Source organism: Chanodichthys erythropterus, chromosome 9 (genome assembly GCF_024489055.1).
Source record: "Chanodichthys erythropterus isolate Z2021 chromosome 9, ASM2448905v1, whole genome shotgun sequence".
NCBI classification, from domain to species: domain Eukaryota; kingdom Metazoa; phylum Chordata; class Actinopteri; order Cypriniformes; family Xenocyprididae; genus Chanodichthys; species Chanodichthys erythropterus.
The window spans coordinates 22,501,584-22,515,485 of NC_090229.1; the positions used below are offsets into that span (position 1 = coordinate 22,501,584).

The 13,902-nt window shown below is 35.2% G+C and overlaps 1 protein-coding gene across 3 annotated transcripts in view; it reads left to right on the top strand.

Moving 5' to 3' along the window:
- The window catches only part of hmcn2 (hemicentin 2), a 92,589-nt gene that overhangs the window by 20,567 nt on the left and 58,120 nt on the right, over nt 1–13,902 (top strand). For 2 of the 3 annotated variants that reach the window (XM_067395071.1, XM_067395072.1), the window contains 11 exons: nt 603–744; nt 1,056–1,183; nt 2,687–2,800; nt 3,280–3,438; nt 4,576–4,770; nt 8,241–8,336; nt 8,469–8,596; nt 8,693–8,837; nt 10,399–10,511; nt 11,036–11,195; nt 11,283–11,442. In XM_067395071.1, coding sequence (XP_067251172.1) covers nt 603–744; nt 1,056–1,183; nt 2,687–2,800; nt 3,280–3,438; nt 4,576–4,770; nt 8,241–8,336; nt 8,469–8,596; nt 8,693–8,837; nt 10,399–10,511; nt 11,036–11,195; nt 11,283–11,442 — 1,540 coding nt within the window. Of the gene's footprint in view, nt 1–503; nt 517–602; nt 745–1,055; nt 1,184–2,686; nt 2,801–3,279; nt 3,439–4,575; nt 4,771–8,240; nt 8,337–8,468; nt 8,597–8,692; nt 8,838–10,398; nt 10,512–11,035; nt 11,196–11,282; nt 11,443–13,902 lie in introns of those variants that run through there. The other variant, XM_067395073.1, reaches the window with a different exon arrangement.

The window sequence follows — 13,902 nt, forward strand, 5'->3', positions numbered from 1 at the left end:
TTTGCCATGTCTGCAGTCTGAAAGGTTTTGTGCCAAATAGTGTGTAGGAAATAGTTAACCAAAAATTATTTACTCATTACCTCATGCCATTCCAGACCTGTGTGGTCTATCTATGTATCTATCTATGTATCTATCTATGTATCTATCTATGTATCTATCTATGTATCTATCTATGTATCTATCTATCTATCTATCTATCTATCTATCTATCTATCTATCTATCTATCTATCTATCTATCTATCTATCTATCTATCTATCTATCTATCTATCTATCTATCTATCTATCTATCTATCTATCTATCTATCTATCTATCTATCTATCTATCTATCTATCTATCTATCTATCTATAAACTTGATGGTTTTTTTGATGAACTTTTTTGAAGGCATCTCAATTAAATTCTGAATGGTGCACATCATTCATCATACTATGAGAAATTATTTAAAAATTCTTCTTTTATGTTCCATGGAAAAAAACAACAGCAAATGGGTTTGATTTGGAACGACATGAGCTTGGGTAAATAATGACAGAATGTTCATTTTTGAACAAACTATCCCTTTCAGTACAGGATGATTCACAGTTTATTTCTCTTTCCTTTACAGAGGCCCCATCTGTTGTTGTCTCTCCTCAGACACAAAGCTTCTCTCTGGGTGCAGAAGTCCGCATCTCCTGTTTGGCATCTGGATCCCCTCCTCCAAAGGTTTTCTGGAGCCATGGCAACATCTTTCTGTTCAACCACCATCGGTAGTCAACCAGCTCCCCCTCCCTCTTGTCACTATACATCTACACACACAGTTTGAGATGGTTATTTTTATCTACTTTCCTAAAATGTATCATTTATATTTAATTTCTGTTTGAATAAGCTGACCGCAAACCATTAACAGTCTGAGATTTGACATCAGAATAAATCTGGCATTGATGCTGTGATCGGTCAGAAGTCAGTTTGATGGAAAGAAAATACTGTTCAGTTTGAAAAGCGTTAAACGCAATGGTCTCTGTAATATAATCATTACATCAGCAGTCTTAGGTTAATATAACACTGGCTGTGCTTTCAGAATGAGCATCTCTGAGTCTGGCATGCTGACAATCAGAGGAGCTGTCCCTGAGGATGCTGGGAACTATACGTGCCTGGCCACCAACGAGGCTGGCACTGCCTCTCAGTCTGTTCTCATCAGTTATGCAGGTGCTGGAGTCACTGGCTCTGTTGATGGAAATTATTGTTCATAGTAAACCATTCTTATACAATTTTGTCATTTTGAGTTAGAGATTAAATATATATAACTGACAATAACTTTTATAGTGACATTACAGCATGCATTAAAACTAAATGAGATTACAGGTGTTGGCAGGCATATCAAATATAATATACCAAAAAGATCTATAGCTGCTTCTGTTGAACTGTTTGGCACTCAGTCTCTCTGTGGAATTTTGTCAAGCCTCAGAATGTCATACATAACCCTGCTGAAAAATACAGCATTGCTGGTCACCAGAATAATATATGTTTTGCATGCTGGTTCCAGTACGGGATGCCGATTGCTGGTTTGCTAGTTCCTGAGAAGTGGGAGTGCTGGTGGATCAGCTACATCAGCTTAGTCTTGCTTGAGAACAGCATGACTATGTTGGTTCACCAGTTAGACCAGTACTATACCAGCTCTAACCAGCATAAATGAGCCTGGACCAGCATGGTTTATGCTGGATTTTTCAGCAGGGAAATCAAAAGGCAAACTAAACTAAACTAAACTCACTAAGAACAGCATTTTCTTTTAAAACTGAAATCTTTTGTAACATTATAAATGTGTCATTTTTTACATTTGAATGCGTCCTTGCTGAATAAAAGTATTATTTTCTTAAAAAAAAATAAAATTGGATGAACCAGAAGTTATAGCTACGGAAGAGGATTAGGGCCAAGCAATAATAAAAAAATAGCACCATCTTGAGATTAAAGTTGTTAAATTTCGTGAAAAAAGTCTTTAAATTTCGAGAAAAAAGTCGAGATAAAATGTTGAGAATAAACTCGTTAAATTACGAGAAAAAAACGTGTTAAATTTTGAGAAAAAAAGTCTAAATAAAATGTTGAGAATAAATTCATTGAATTTCGAGAAAAAAGTCGAGATAAAATGTTGAGAATAAACTTGTTAAATTACGAGAAAAAAACTTGTTAAATTTCGAGAAAAAAGTCGAGATAAAATATTGAGAATAAACTCGTTAAAGTTTAACAACGTTAATCTCGAGATGGGTTTAAATATTTATTATTGCTTGGCCCTAATCCTCTTCCGTATATAGCCTATCAGTTTTGATTATTTTTTTGACTCATTATTTGGCCAGACTGCCCAATTTTTAGACATTTTTACAACAAAATTAGATTAAAAATACAAAATGTTTTTGGATTTGGATAGCAACCTGATGGGGTCATGTGACAAATGTATCATATTTCTGTTTTAAATGTTTATAATAGAATAATGCCTACTGTTTACTTACTATTTTAAGCATTATGAGGTACATACTTTTTTAGTAGGTAGCTATTAGCTAGTATTCAATTTTGAACATAACCAGAGACAGATATTTAAATGATATCTGTCAGGTAGTAAGGACAATTTATGTGTGTTAATAGAAAAAAATGACATACAGTACAGCACCTTTAACACAATGCTAGGTTTAATTCCTTTCCCTCTTGTTGTTGTTTCAGAGCCTCCAAGCATCTCAGTGGTACAGCATGTTGTGATGGTCATTGCTGGTGAAGATGCCATTCTAGAATGTCGGGCCTCTGGTACTCCTCTACCATTAATAAAATGGCAAAAAGGTAAACACTCACCCTAAGGATACTACTTGGGCCTTCAAGACACCTCACCTCTTTTTACATTTTTGTTGTTGTTTAATTTTTAATGTCATTTTTTGGCATTTTCATTATCATTTAAAAAAAATAAAATAAAACATATATATATATATATATATATATATATATATATATATATATATATATATATATATATATATATATATATATTCTTACTAAATTGTCAGAAAAATTTAGCTGATAAAATAACATTTAATAACAATAATGTGCAGACTGACAAAAATGTGTCAAACTTGAACCAAATGAAGTGTATAAAAGATTCATCAGCATAAACCAAATACAACATATGTTGCTATTTCTTCATGGCTAAGAGACTGTTATTAATTTTCTGAGTTTTAGAGTCTGTTAGGATATTGCATTACGTGTAGTGAGTTGTTACAGCAACAGTATATGTTTTCTTTGATTCTTGCACCATCCGTCTTCAGGGGATCTGGATCTGGGAACAGTTCCATTTGCGGAGCAGGATGTCCATCGTGGAACACTGCGGATCCGTGGGGTTCAGGAACTGGATTCTGGAGAGTATACCTGTGTGGCCTCAAACATTGCCGGGTCCAACTCTGCTGTGGTCATGCTGCAGGTGGGAGGTGAGAACAAGACCTCAGCTGCATTACACGCTGATACTATATAAATATTACTGTGCAGTTTATATGGAACAGTTTCATTTTATGTGGGCTTTTATTTATTGAGCTCACAGTCGCAGTATTTCTATTGCTTTTCAAAAACTTTGAAGGATATGTAGCTCATAGCATGAATCAAAATCCTTGGACAGAACTATCTGATTTTAATCATAACACACCCATAAGCCCATGGGCTTCCAAACCACAAGTGGAAATGTTTCCTCGCTCTATTGCAGTGTGTGAAATTTGGAGAGCAAAATTTGGTTTTAACTTGAAATGTGTCTTTAACAGGACTTTTAACTGCTCCTGACAGAATTCTCATCCAGTAGCTCATGGCCAGTTTATGAGCATGCTTGAATGATCCAGAACAGGATCATAACTTTGTATAGAACTTGCCTTAAAATGTGTAATTTATGTGCCACCAGCGTCATTAAGTGTAAATGAACAAATATAATGATATAAATTTTGATTGAATAATGATGCAGTTCACTGAACACTCCCTCTTTCTGCCATTGGTCAGACAAAAAGAAAGTCCCTCTCCCATACTTACATCATTGTTTGAGACAGTGGAAGAAAATATTTTAACATCGTAAAAATGACACACCTCAGCTTTAAGTCATAATTACTATCCTACGTATAATGTGTGTGGAAAAACTAAAAATATGTTGGAAATAAATGTGTTCAGTGGAATATTGGTTGTAAAGCTTATTTTACTCCATTGTTATTTTTATCTGCATATTTTCCACTTCGTTCTCTGATTCAGGTGTTTTCACTATTTCTAATGCCAAGGAACCCGAAAGGATATCTTCCTTTCCAAAAAATAAAGACAGCTGTACAAAAAGACCCATTTATACTCTGTATGAAAAACACAAAGCATAATAATATTGTCAATATGTTGGCCTAAAGCCAAAACAAATTATTTAAATATTATTTCAATATTTGTACTAAAGGTAATACATTATTTAAATGGAAAATATTTTCTTTGTTAAATTAAATGCATATTATTTTCTACCCATTTATATTATGTTACAATACATTTTGTTTTGTTTTGATGGCTTGCTTTTTTCTTATTTTCTTTTTCTTTTCTTTTCTTTTTTTGCTCAGCTGCTCCTATGTTCTCGGAGTCTCCCGTGGACATAACGGCCGGCGTGGGTGATAACATTACTCTACCGTGCATTGCTCGCGGTTTCCCCACACCTTCTTTGACATGGAGACGGCAGGATGGACGGCCAATTTTTGGCAAGTCATCTGGCCACGTTGGCACCTCTCAACTGCCTTCTGGTGCCCTTCAGATCCAGAGTGAGTTTCTATATCTATCTTTGAATAGATGTTTAGGGAGGCTCCCAGATACCAAACGCGAGGATCTAACGGACATGGTCCATCCACAGGAGAATAATGAAGATGTTATTTTAGGTGTTGATATGTGTGTGTGTGGGGGGGATGTTTGAAACCAACTGCTGCGATGAAGGAAATAGAAACACTACAGCTGAGAGCTTCCTCTCTTAGAGAGTGGGCTGAGAGAAGGTCTCCTCACCCTAGGCCCCTTCAGGGGTTGGGTGGGGTAAAAAGTCAAACCGCAGGCCTCTTGAGTCAGAGCCGGAGCTTCTGGCAGGACAGGGAGCTACATATGGACAAAGTATCTCTAAATGTTTATAGGCTATAAAATTTTTATTGAACAGCTATAGTATTAGCATTGAGAAGTTCATCTGTTGTTAGCTAACCTGGTTACTAAAAGCAAATAGGACTCCCAGCTAAAAAAAAAAAAAGTTCTAAGAACGTTTTGCCAATGTTCTTGTTAAAGGTGTTATAGAGGATGTTTTCGACGACTGAGAAACCAAAGACTGTTAGTGAGTTTTTGAAATGAGCGCATGCGTAAGCGATTGGCTGATGTTTTTGAGGCCCAACCTCGTGCACAGATGATGTATATTAATATTATTCCTTTCAGTGCACCTAATAAATAGTCTTTTATCAGTTAGTAAAGACAGTTTCAAGTAATATTGCAAAAATGTATAAAACAAAACATCCTCTATAACACCTTTAAGTTATGAAAATGTTCAGTTTTTTAAAACAGTAGTAGTATTTAAAAAAAAAACAAACAAGTAAAACGTTTCAGAAAAACTTTCACAAATTATGTATTAATAATGTTTTTATGTTAACATTTTGAGAACATTATTAAAGACAAGATAACATGTTGGTTACTGTTGTAACCTCCATTCACTGATGAGAAAGGAGCACTGCGGAGACCACATCCTATCCAAAGGGGAGGTTAGTATTTGGAGAGTACGTCCTATTGTCTTACCTAATGGGAAGTACTACATAGGGTCCCTGTGTTGGCTCCACCTGAGAGGCTCCATCCAGGGGAAGACTCAAGGTTCACGACGGGGAAAATGAACAGTGGAAGAATACCTCATATGGGATCACCTCACATATGAAGCACTTAACCCAAGTAAAATGGCTCACCTGAAAAGGGGCATAACACGAGTAGAGAATTCTTCCACCAAACTAAGCCACTGATGAGTGTCCTGGGTTTTCCAGACATGAGGAACTCTTCTGGACAAAAAAGCACTATACAAGCACTTGGCAAGTGCTACGCCCGACCAGTTGTCCGAATTTTACCTGTAAGTACCAAAGACTCGAGATGAAACTGGTTCTACACAGAGATTGTAAAATCTCGTGAAGCTGTTGGGTGGCACAATTAAGTAAAGCCAAATAGGCTCAGATGCACCTGGTAGATTGAGCTCTCACTCCCAGGGGGCATGGTACACCTTGGGCTTGGTAAGCTAGAAGAATGGCATTAACAATCCAGTGGTCCATTCTTTGTTTGAAGACAGTGTTCCACTTCTATTGTCCTCCAAAGCTGACACTGAATCACTGAACGAAGAAAGAAAACACTTTGAACAAGCTTTCTGTTAATGTTACTGGAAAAATGTTTGTTCATAACTTTGAGATCCTTGCCAGAACGCATGCCAAAGTTCTAAGAATGTTCCTTGTTAGCTGAACTGTTCCTATATGCCTTTGAAAGTGTGTGCATGTATATAGGCCTGAAAATTTGAGGTCATTCTTACTCACATAGCATTGCATATACACATAACACACACATAATTGCACACAAATATATTGTGCACATGCAACATTGATTTATACTATTTAAAACTATTTCAACAGCTACCAATTCTAGTGCAAACGACTATTGTGCAAATTTCACACATCCAAAGTGTTGCACAATATTCATTACAACAGTTTTATTGTTTCAAATAAGCTGTATATAAAGTGTGTGTGTAATGGTCTTTAACAAGAATGAATAACCATAAATGAAGTCAGAACTGTCATCACAATGGAATTAATAGCTGGGTTGTAAATACAAGCAAATCAGCATTGCCATAAATTCTCTATCTAGTCCAAAATTGCCAACAGCGGCAACAGCTGAATGAGTTTTGAACAAATCTAAAAATTTTAATGGTTAATATCTCTAACAAGCATGCAGATGTGCATCATCAACAAGCATAATATAGATGCACTTTTAGATTCAAGACATTATAGTAGCAATATGATGTAGCATTAATTTTTATCAAACCATGAAGTAGAAAACAGGTTAAGAAATAGGTTCATAAATTAGGAATGCACCGACATTAAATTTCAATTAAAATATTATACTTTTTTTGTATAAATACATAAAAAATAAAACACTAAAAACTAAAATCAGTTGACAATCATTTTGAGACTTGCTAAAGAATACATTTTTAAAAAATGTTACATTTAACAATTATTACATTTAATAATAAGTAATAACACTGATACATGTAATATTTATTCAAAAATATCAATTGGTTTAAGTTTTTAGTGGTTTATTTTTATAATAAATTTTAAAAAACAATTAATTTAATATTTTTTCAATATTATACATTACAAAATATAAGAAAATATATATATACTGTATTTAAAATATTATGAATTTTAAAGGAATACATTTAATAATAATGTTTTTATTGCTATTGATTATTGTTAATAATTTTAATTTGTGTTAATTATTATTTTTAAGTGAATATTAGATGGTCAAAGCCAAAGGTAACCTGAATGTAAAAATAATAATAATAATATTATAATAATAATTAATATAATAATAATAATAATTAAATGTAATAAAAATGTTTTAATATTATGAATTTTAAAATGAATAAAATTAAATAAAATCAAAATATTTTTATAAGATTATAAATTCTAATAAAAAAAAACCCTTAAATAATAATAATGTTTTTATTGTTTGTTGTTAATAATGCTGATTTAAATGATTAATGGTGAAAAATTAAATATCCATTTTGGTATAGGTTGCTATAAATCTATGAGATGATAACTGATATGGTTACTGTATATATTGTGCATCTCTGTTATAAATGAGCAGCTTTATCTGAAATTCTCTATGATATCTGTATGATATCTAAATGAGTTGACATGAGTGAGTAAAAACTTATAGGTTGTGGCTTATTATTTGTGTGTATCGTTAAACTAGTCACATTGCTTGCTGGCTTTGTTTTTAAGGTCAAGATGACACTTTATTAATGAAGTAAATCCGTTACCAAAAACAAAGACACAAACACAACACATCCATATGTGAGCTGATTACCAATATCACATCTCTTTCACATTATTAACAGCAAACTATAATTAAACTTAATGGTTTGTGAATGACTAAAGTATGAAATTACATGTTTATGAGATCCATTACAAAAGAGTCTTTTATGTTGTAATCAGCATTGCTCTGACCCCTCCAGGTGTTTGGGTTGATGATGAAGGTGTTTATGTTTGTGAGGCCAAAAACCAATTTGGATCCATCAAGGCACTAGCCAGAGTCACTGTTACTGGCTTAGGTATGAAAATGTGTTGTTCTCCTTATCAGTATCACAAATATTGTGACCACAAACTGGTAACGCTTTAGATGCGGGCTGTAATCTAAAGCGTTACCCATAAACTCTCACTGTAACAATCTGTCCTGTTTACAGAACCGCCGTTATTAGTTCAAGGTGCACCAGCTGTCACAGCGATGATCGGTCAGCCTTTGAACCTTCCCTGTATGTTGTTAGATGGAATTCCTCTTCCTGAGAGAGTCTGGACGCACAATGGAAAACAAGTGAGTAACGACTGAGAGAGACACTTAGGTGTGAAATTGAAATTCCCGGAAAATGTATGTGCTTATGTTTTTATTGTATGATCATCCTGTCTCTAGGTGCGTGTTGGTGGAAGAGTCTTTCTAAGGAGTGACGGCAGTCTGCATGTGGATAGAGCTGTATCTGATGATGAGGGGACATACGTGTGCACTGCTATCAATGTAGCAGGATCAGCCAATATTACCGTCACAGTGGAAGTTCATGGTTAGTTCTAATTGAGTATAACTGATTTTCTTTTTTTTTTTTATTTAGTGAACATTGTGGTGATAACAAGGCAGTAATGGAATAACGGAGGAAGAAAGATGGACTGCTTTATGCAGCAATATACAATTTTTCAGATGCCTAGATTACAAGAAACAAGTCAGTCTCAAGTAATCTCATTACATGTTTCACTCTCTCGAAAACTTTGAGCACGTTTTTACTATTACAGCTCTCAAGGTTAACTAATCATGTAAAGTGTTGATTATATTTAGATCTATGGCATTATATTTAGATTGCAGTTTAGGTTGCAGTGATGAGCATGTAGCCAATCACAGACATGTTGAGCACATGAATGCAACTTGCAACTCGATTTCTGCACACTAACAAATGCTTTCATAACTAACAGTGAGACGTAATGTAAATAAGAGATTCGTTGATTATTACAAGAGTTTTTGTGCGAGTCCAGAACTCAGTCACTGATAAACTTGTGCTGTTTGATTGACAGCTCTAGCGATTGCCAAGGGAGCGTTCTTTGATTGCTTTTTGTTTAGAATTTAATCATAGGAAGAGAAACAATGTGAAGTTGACCGTTAAGTCATCACTGGTTTGATTTACATACCTAGACAAAGAACATCTGACTGTAGATGAATCATTACAAATCAGAAATCACTGGTCACAGATCAGGCATTAGAATTAACACAGTTACTAACATGTTGTCGCATTACTGTCGAGTAAGTGCTCAACTGAGACATTTACATTGTTGAAAATAAATCAAATAACCACATTCCTAGCATTAGGATCCTTTGGAAGGTGTTATTTTTAGTCCAGTGATTGATCCTGGGCTCTTCTCTCTTCCTGATCTCACTAATACCAGTGGACAGGGCCAAAGTTGCAATGGTGAATTAGGTGTTAAGAGGTGGTCTTTCACCTATATATGACGTACATCAATAGGCACATTTCAGGACGAGTCGTTCACTGGGCTTGGTAACATTAAAAGCTGTTTTTGGACTAACAAGGAAGTTTCCAGTTCTGAAACTTAGGATATTCTTATAGTATGATGACCTCTTATATATCAAAAGGTCAAGGAAAATTTGACTTCTCAGTTCATGACCCCTTTAAAACATATAAAATGAAAAAAAGAAAGAAAGAAAGAAAGAAAGAAAAAGAAAGAAGTAAAAATATATATAAGCATTTATATTTACTTGAGAAACAAATATGCAAAAGTACTGATTAATAAAATGATTTTTTTTTTTTTTGCAGTGTACAGATGAATATACATACTTTACTGTTATGTATTGCTTATTTATTTATGGCTAAACAAATCCTATCTTAAGCATGTTTTTATTTTTACTGGAAAACACAAACAAATATTAAGAAAATAATTTTTTGCATTACAGCAACTCATCTGGTCCCTAATGAAGCTGAAATAGGTGCTAATATTAGAGTTTCTTATTTAGAAGTGATAAGCTGGATTCCTTGTGAAGTATCTTTGGCGAAGTTCTAATTGTGAACCGCTGGTTGTTAAGGCCTTGTGAACAGCTGCTATTCTGACCTACTTTTCCAGCCCCTCCTGATATCAAGACTGGTCTCCTGCACTACACCGCCAACGAGGGCACACCCATCTCCCTGTCCTGTGAAGCAAGTGGAATCCCCAAGCCCACCATCGTCTGGTCCAAGGTACATCACCCTGATCATCTGTTTTTTTCCCAGTAATGGTGCTTCTGGCTGTGTCACCATCCCAGCAGTGACAGATAGTGACATATTGCGTTGTGCCAAACAGTTAGCTGGAATAATTTAACATAATGGAAGCAGGAGAAGTGCTGATGCAGCCTGTTCGTCTTTGATGCATTGCTTTCCCAATTGCCTTTCAAATGAATGTGAGCTCACGTCCGCCTGCCCCTGTCATGGGAAGTTAAGTTTTCCACCTCTGTTTCACAACACCATAGATTTGGAGTGTATTGTCCGCAGTATCCACTCGAGGCATGTAAATTGCTATTCTGGTCACATGAAAGGAGGTCTGTTAAAGCCATCTTGTTTAAGAGCAAAGGGGATGGGGGATATGCATGAGGAATGCCTGATTCCTGGTAACCCGAGAAGCCGCTTCAGAGGTTTTGGACAGGATGTGCATTCCAATCTTCCCTTCAGACCAACATGCTTGTTTCGAGGTGTTCAGGTTGTCTGCCATCTCCTTCTCTCCTCAGGGTCGAGATCCCTCAAACAGGCCTGTATCAGCACCTCTTGAGGCAGCTGATGGGAGTCTGTACATCCCCAGTCCCACGGCAGAGGATGCAGGGGTCTATGTTTGCACCGCCACCAGTGCAGTGGGCTACACCAGCAGAGAGATGCATCTGAGTGTTAACAGTGGGGAATCTCATGAATAGAAGTCGTTTTTGATGATTTACTCAAAAAAAAATTAGAATTTAAGTATTGAATCTCTTATTTTAATAGGCAAACCAAGAATTGTTGGTGCTGATGGGTCACAGGCGATGGTTAAAATGGCAGCCGAGGTTGGATCAGAGGTGATCCTTCCATGTGAAGTTCATGGAAGTCCTACACCTCTGGTGACTTGGAGCAGAAATGGGCAGCCCATACCTCCTGTCACGGCCTGGTAAGATTATAATATCCAATCCTGTCATACACCATATTGATTACATTAACTCATTAAGGCACCTATAGCATACACTATCTTACAAAAATGTGTCTTGAGCACTAAATCAGCATATTGAAGGATCATGTGACACTGAAGACTGGAGTAATGGCTGCTGAAAATTCAGCTTTGCCATGAAAGGAATAAATCACATTATTTTAAATTGTAATAATATTTCACAATTTTATTGTTTTTACCCCATTTTTGATCAAATGAGTGCAGCCTTGGTGAGCATAAGAGACTTGTTTAAAACACATTTACAGACCCCAAACTTTTTTCCACATTTTCTTATTTTACTCACCTATTGTCCTAAGATACTGAGCTCACTTGTCAAGTTTGACCCATATTAAAATGTCCTGATAATTTAATCATCCCCATAGGAAAAAAATATTACTCAGTGGTTGCTTTTCCTAAGCTCATGAGACTTAGTTGTGATTCTCATATATATCTCATTTTAATATCAACAGAGTTTCAGATGTTTCTCCTAAAATTCCTTATGAGAAATAAGAGTAGACAGAAATGAGACATGAGAAATAGCTGAGAGAAACAAAAGTCAAAACTGAGAGTGTGGTGGAAGAAACTTAGAACATCTCTTTATTGTCTTGCTGCAGTCTCTTTCAAGACTCCAGTTTATTGCTCAGAGGTTGCTCTTTCTAAGCTCATGAGACTTAGTTGTGATTCTCAAATATCTCTCATTGTAGTATCAACACTGTCTCAGATGTTTCTCCTAAAATGCCTTAAGAGAAAAAAAAAGTAGACACAACTGAGACATGAGAAAGTTCTGAGAGAAAGGAGTCCAAAATGAGAAACAATAAATGTCTATATTGTAAAAATATTTTCAGGTAATATATATATATATATATATATATATATATATATATATATATATATATATATATATATATATATATATATATATATATATATATATATATATATATATATATATATATATATATTGATGACATTGTTTTGTTTGTTTGTTTTTTACCTTTAATGGATAGGACAGTAAGATGAGAGACAGGAAACTATGGGAGAGGTGAGAAAGGGAACAGGAGCAGGAAAGTACCTTTAGCTGGGATTTGAACTCGTGCTGTCTGAGGAGCTGTTGTGTCTCAATGTTGATGTGCTGTCCACAAGGCTATGGTTCTGACATAGCTTTCACTAAGAGCTGATTATTCTCTTACATGTCTCATTTAGGTATCAGCTTTGTCTTTTGGTGCCAGCTGCATAATCTTAGCATAGTTGCATATTAAGAACTAGTTTGACTAAGTAGTCAGTCTTACTTTCCTGATTCAAATTAAACAGATATACCTTTTATGCAACTTATTTTAAAATGTTATTACCAGGCTTGAAGTTATTTAAAAAAAATAAAAAAATAAAAAAAATAAAATAATTAATTTTTAAAGGTGCTCTCGAATTAAATATTGAATTTATCTTGGCATAGTTAAATAACAAGAGTTCAGTACATGGAAATGACATACAGTGAGTCTCAAACTCCATTGTTTCCTCCTTCTTATATAAATCTCATTTGTTTAAAAGACCTCCGAAGAACAGGCGAATCTCAACATAACACTGACTGTTACGTAACAGTTGGGGTGTACGCCCCGATATTTTCATATGCCAGCCCATGTTCCCAACATTATGAAACGCATTACACAAGGGCAGTCAGTATTAACGTCTGGATGTGCACAGCTGAATCATCAGACTAGGTAAGCAAGCAAGGACAATAGCGAAAAATGGCAGATGGAGCAATAATAACTGACATGATCCATGATAACATGGTATTTTTAGTGATATTTGTAAATTGTCTTTCTAAATGTTTCGTTAGCATGTTGCTAATGTACTGTTAAATGTGGTTAAAGTTACCATCGTTTCTTACTGTATTCACGGAGACAAGAGCCGTCACTATTTTCATTTTTAAACACGTGCAGTCTGTATAATTCATAAACACAACTTCATTCTTTATAAATCTCTCCAACAGTGTAGCATTAGCCGTTAGCCACGGAGCATAGCCTCAAACTCATTCAGAATCAAATGTAAACAATATAACAGTATACAATACTCACATAATCCGCCGCTTGCATGACGAACACTTTGTAAAGATCCATTTGAGGGTTATATTAGCTGTGTAAACTGTGTTTATGCACTGTTTAAGGCAAGCGAGAGCTCCGTGGGCGTGGAGCACGAGAATTAAAGGGCCAGTAGCCCTGAATCTGTTCATTTATAATGATGCCCCAAAACAGGCAGTTAAAAAAATTAATAAAAAAAAATCTATGGGGTATTTTGAGCTGAAAGTTCACAGACACATTCAGGGGACACCTTAGACTTATATTACATCTTTTTTTAAAAAGTTCTAGGGGACCTTTAAGACTATTCTAAGATATTTTTGCAACCAGCCCCAGATGTCTTCAATTTTAT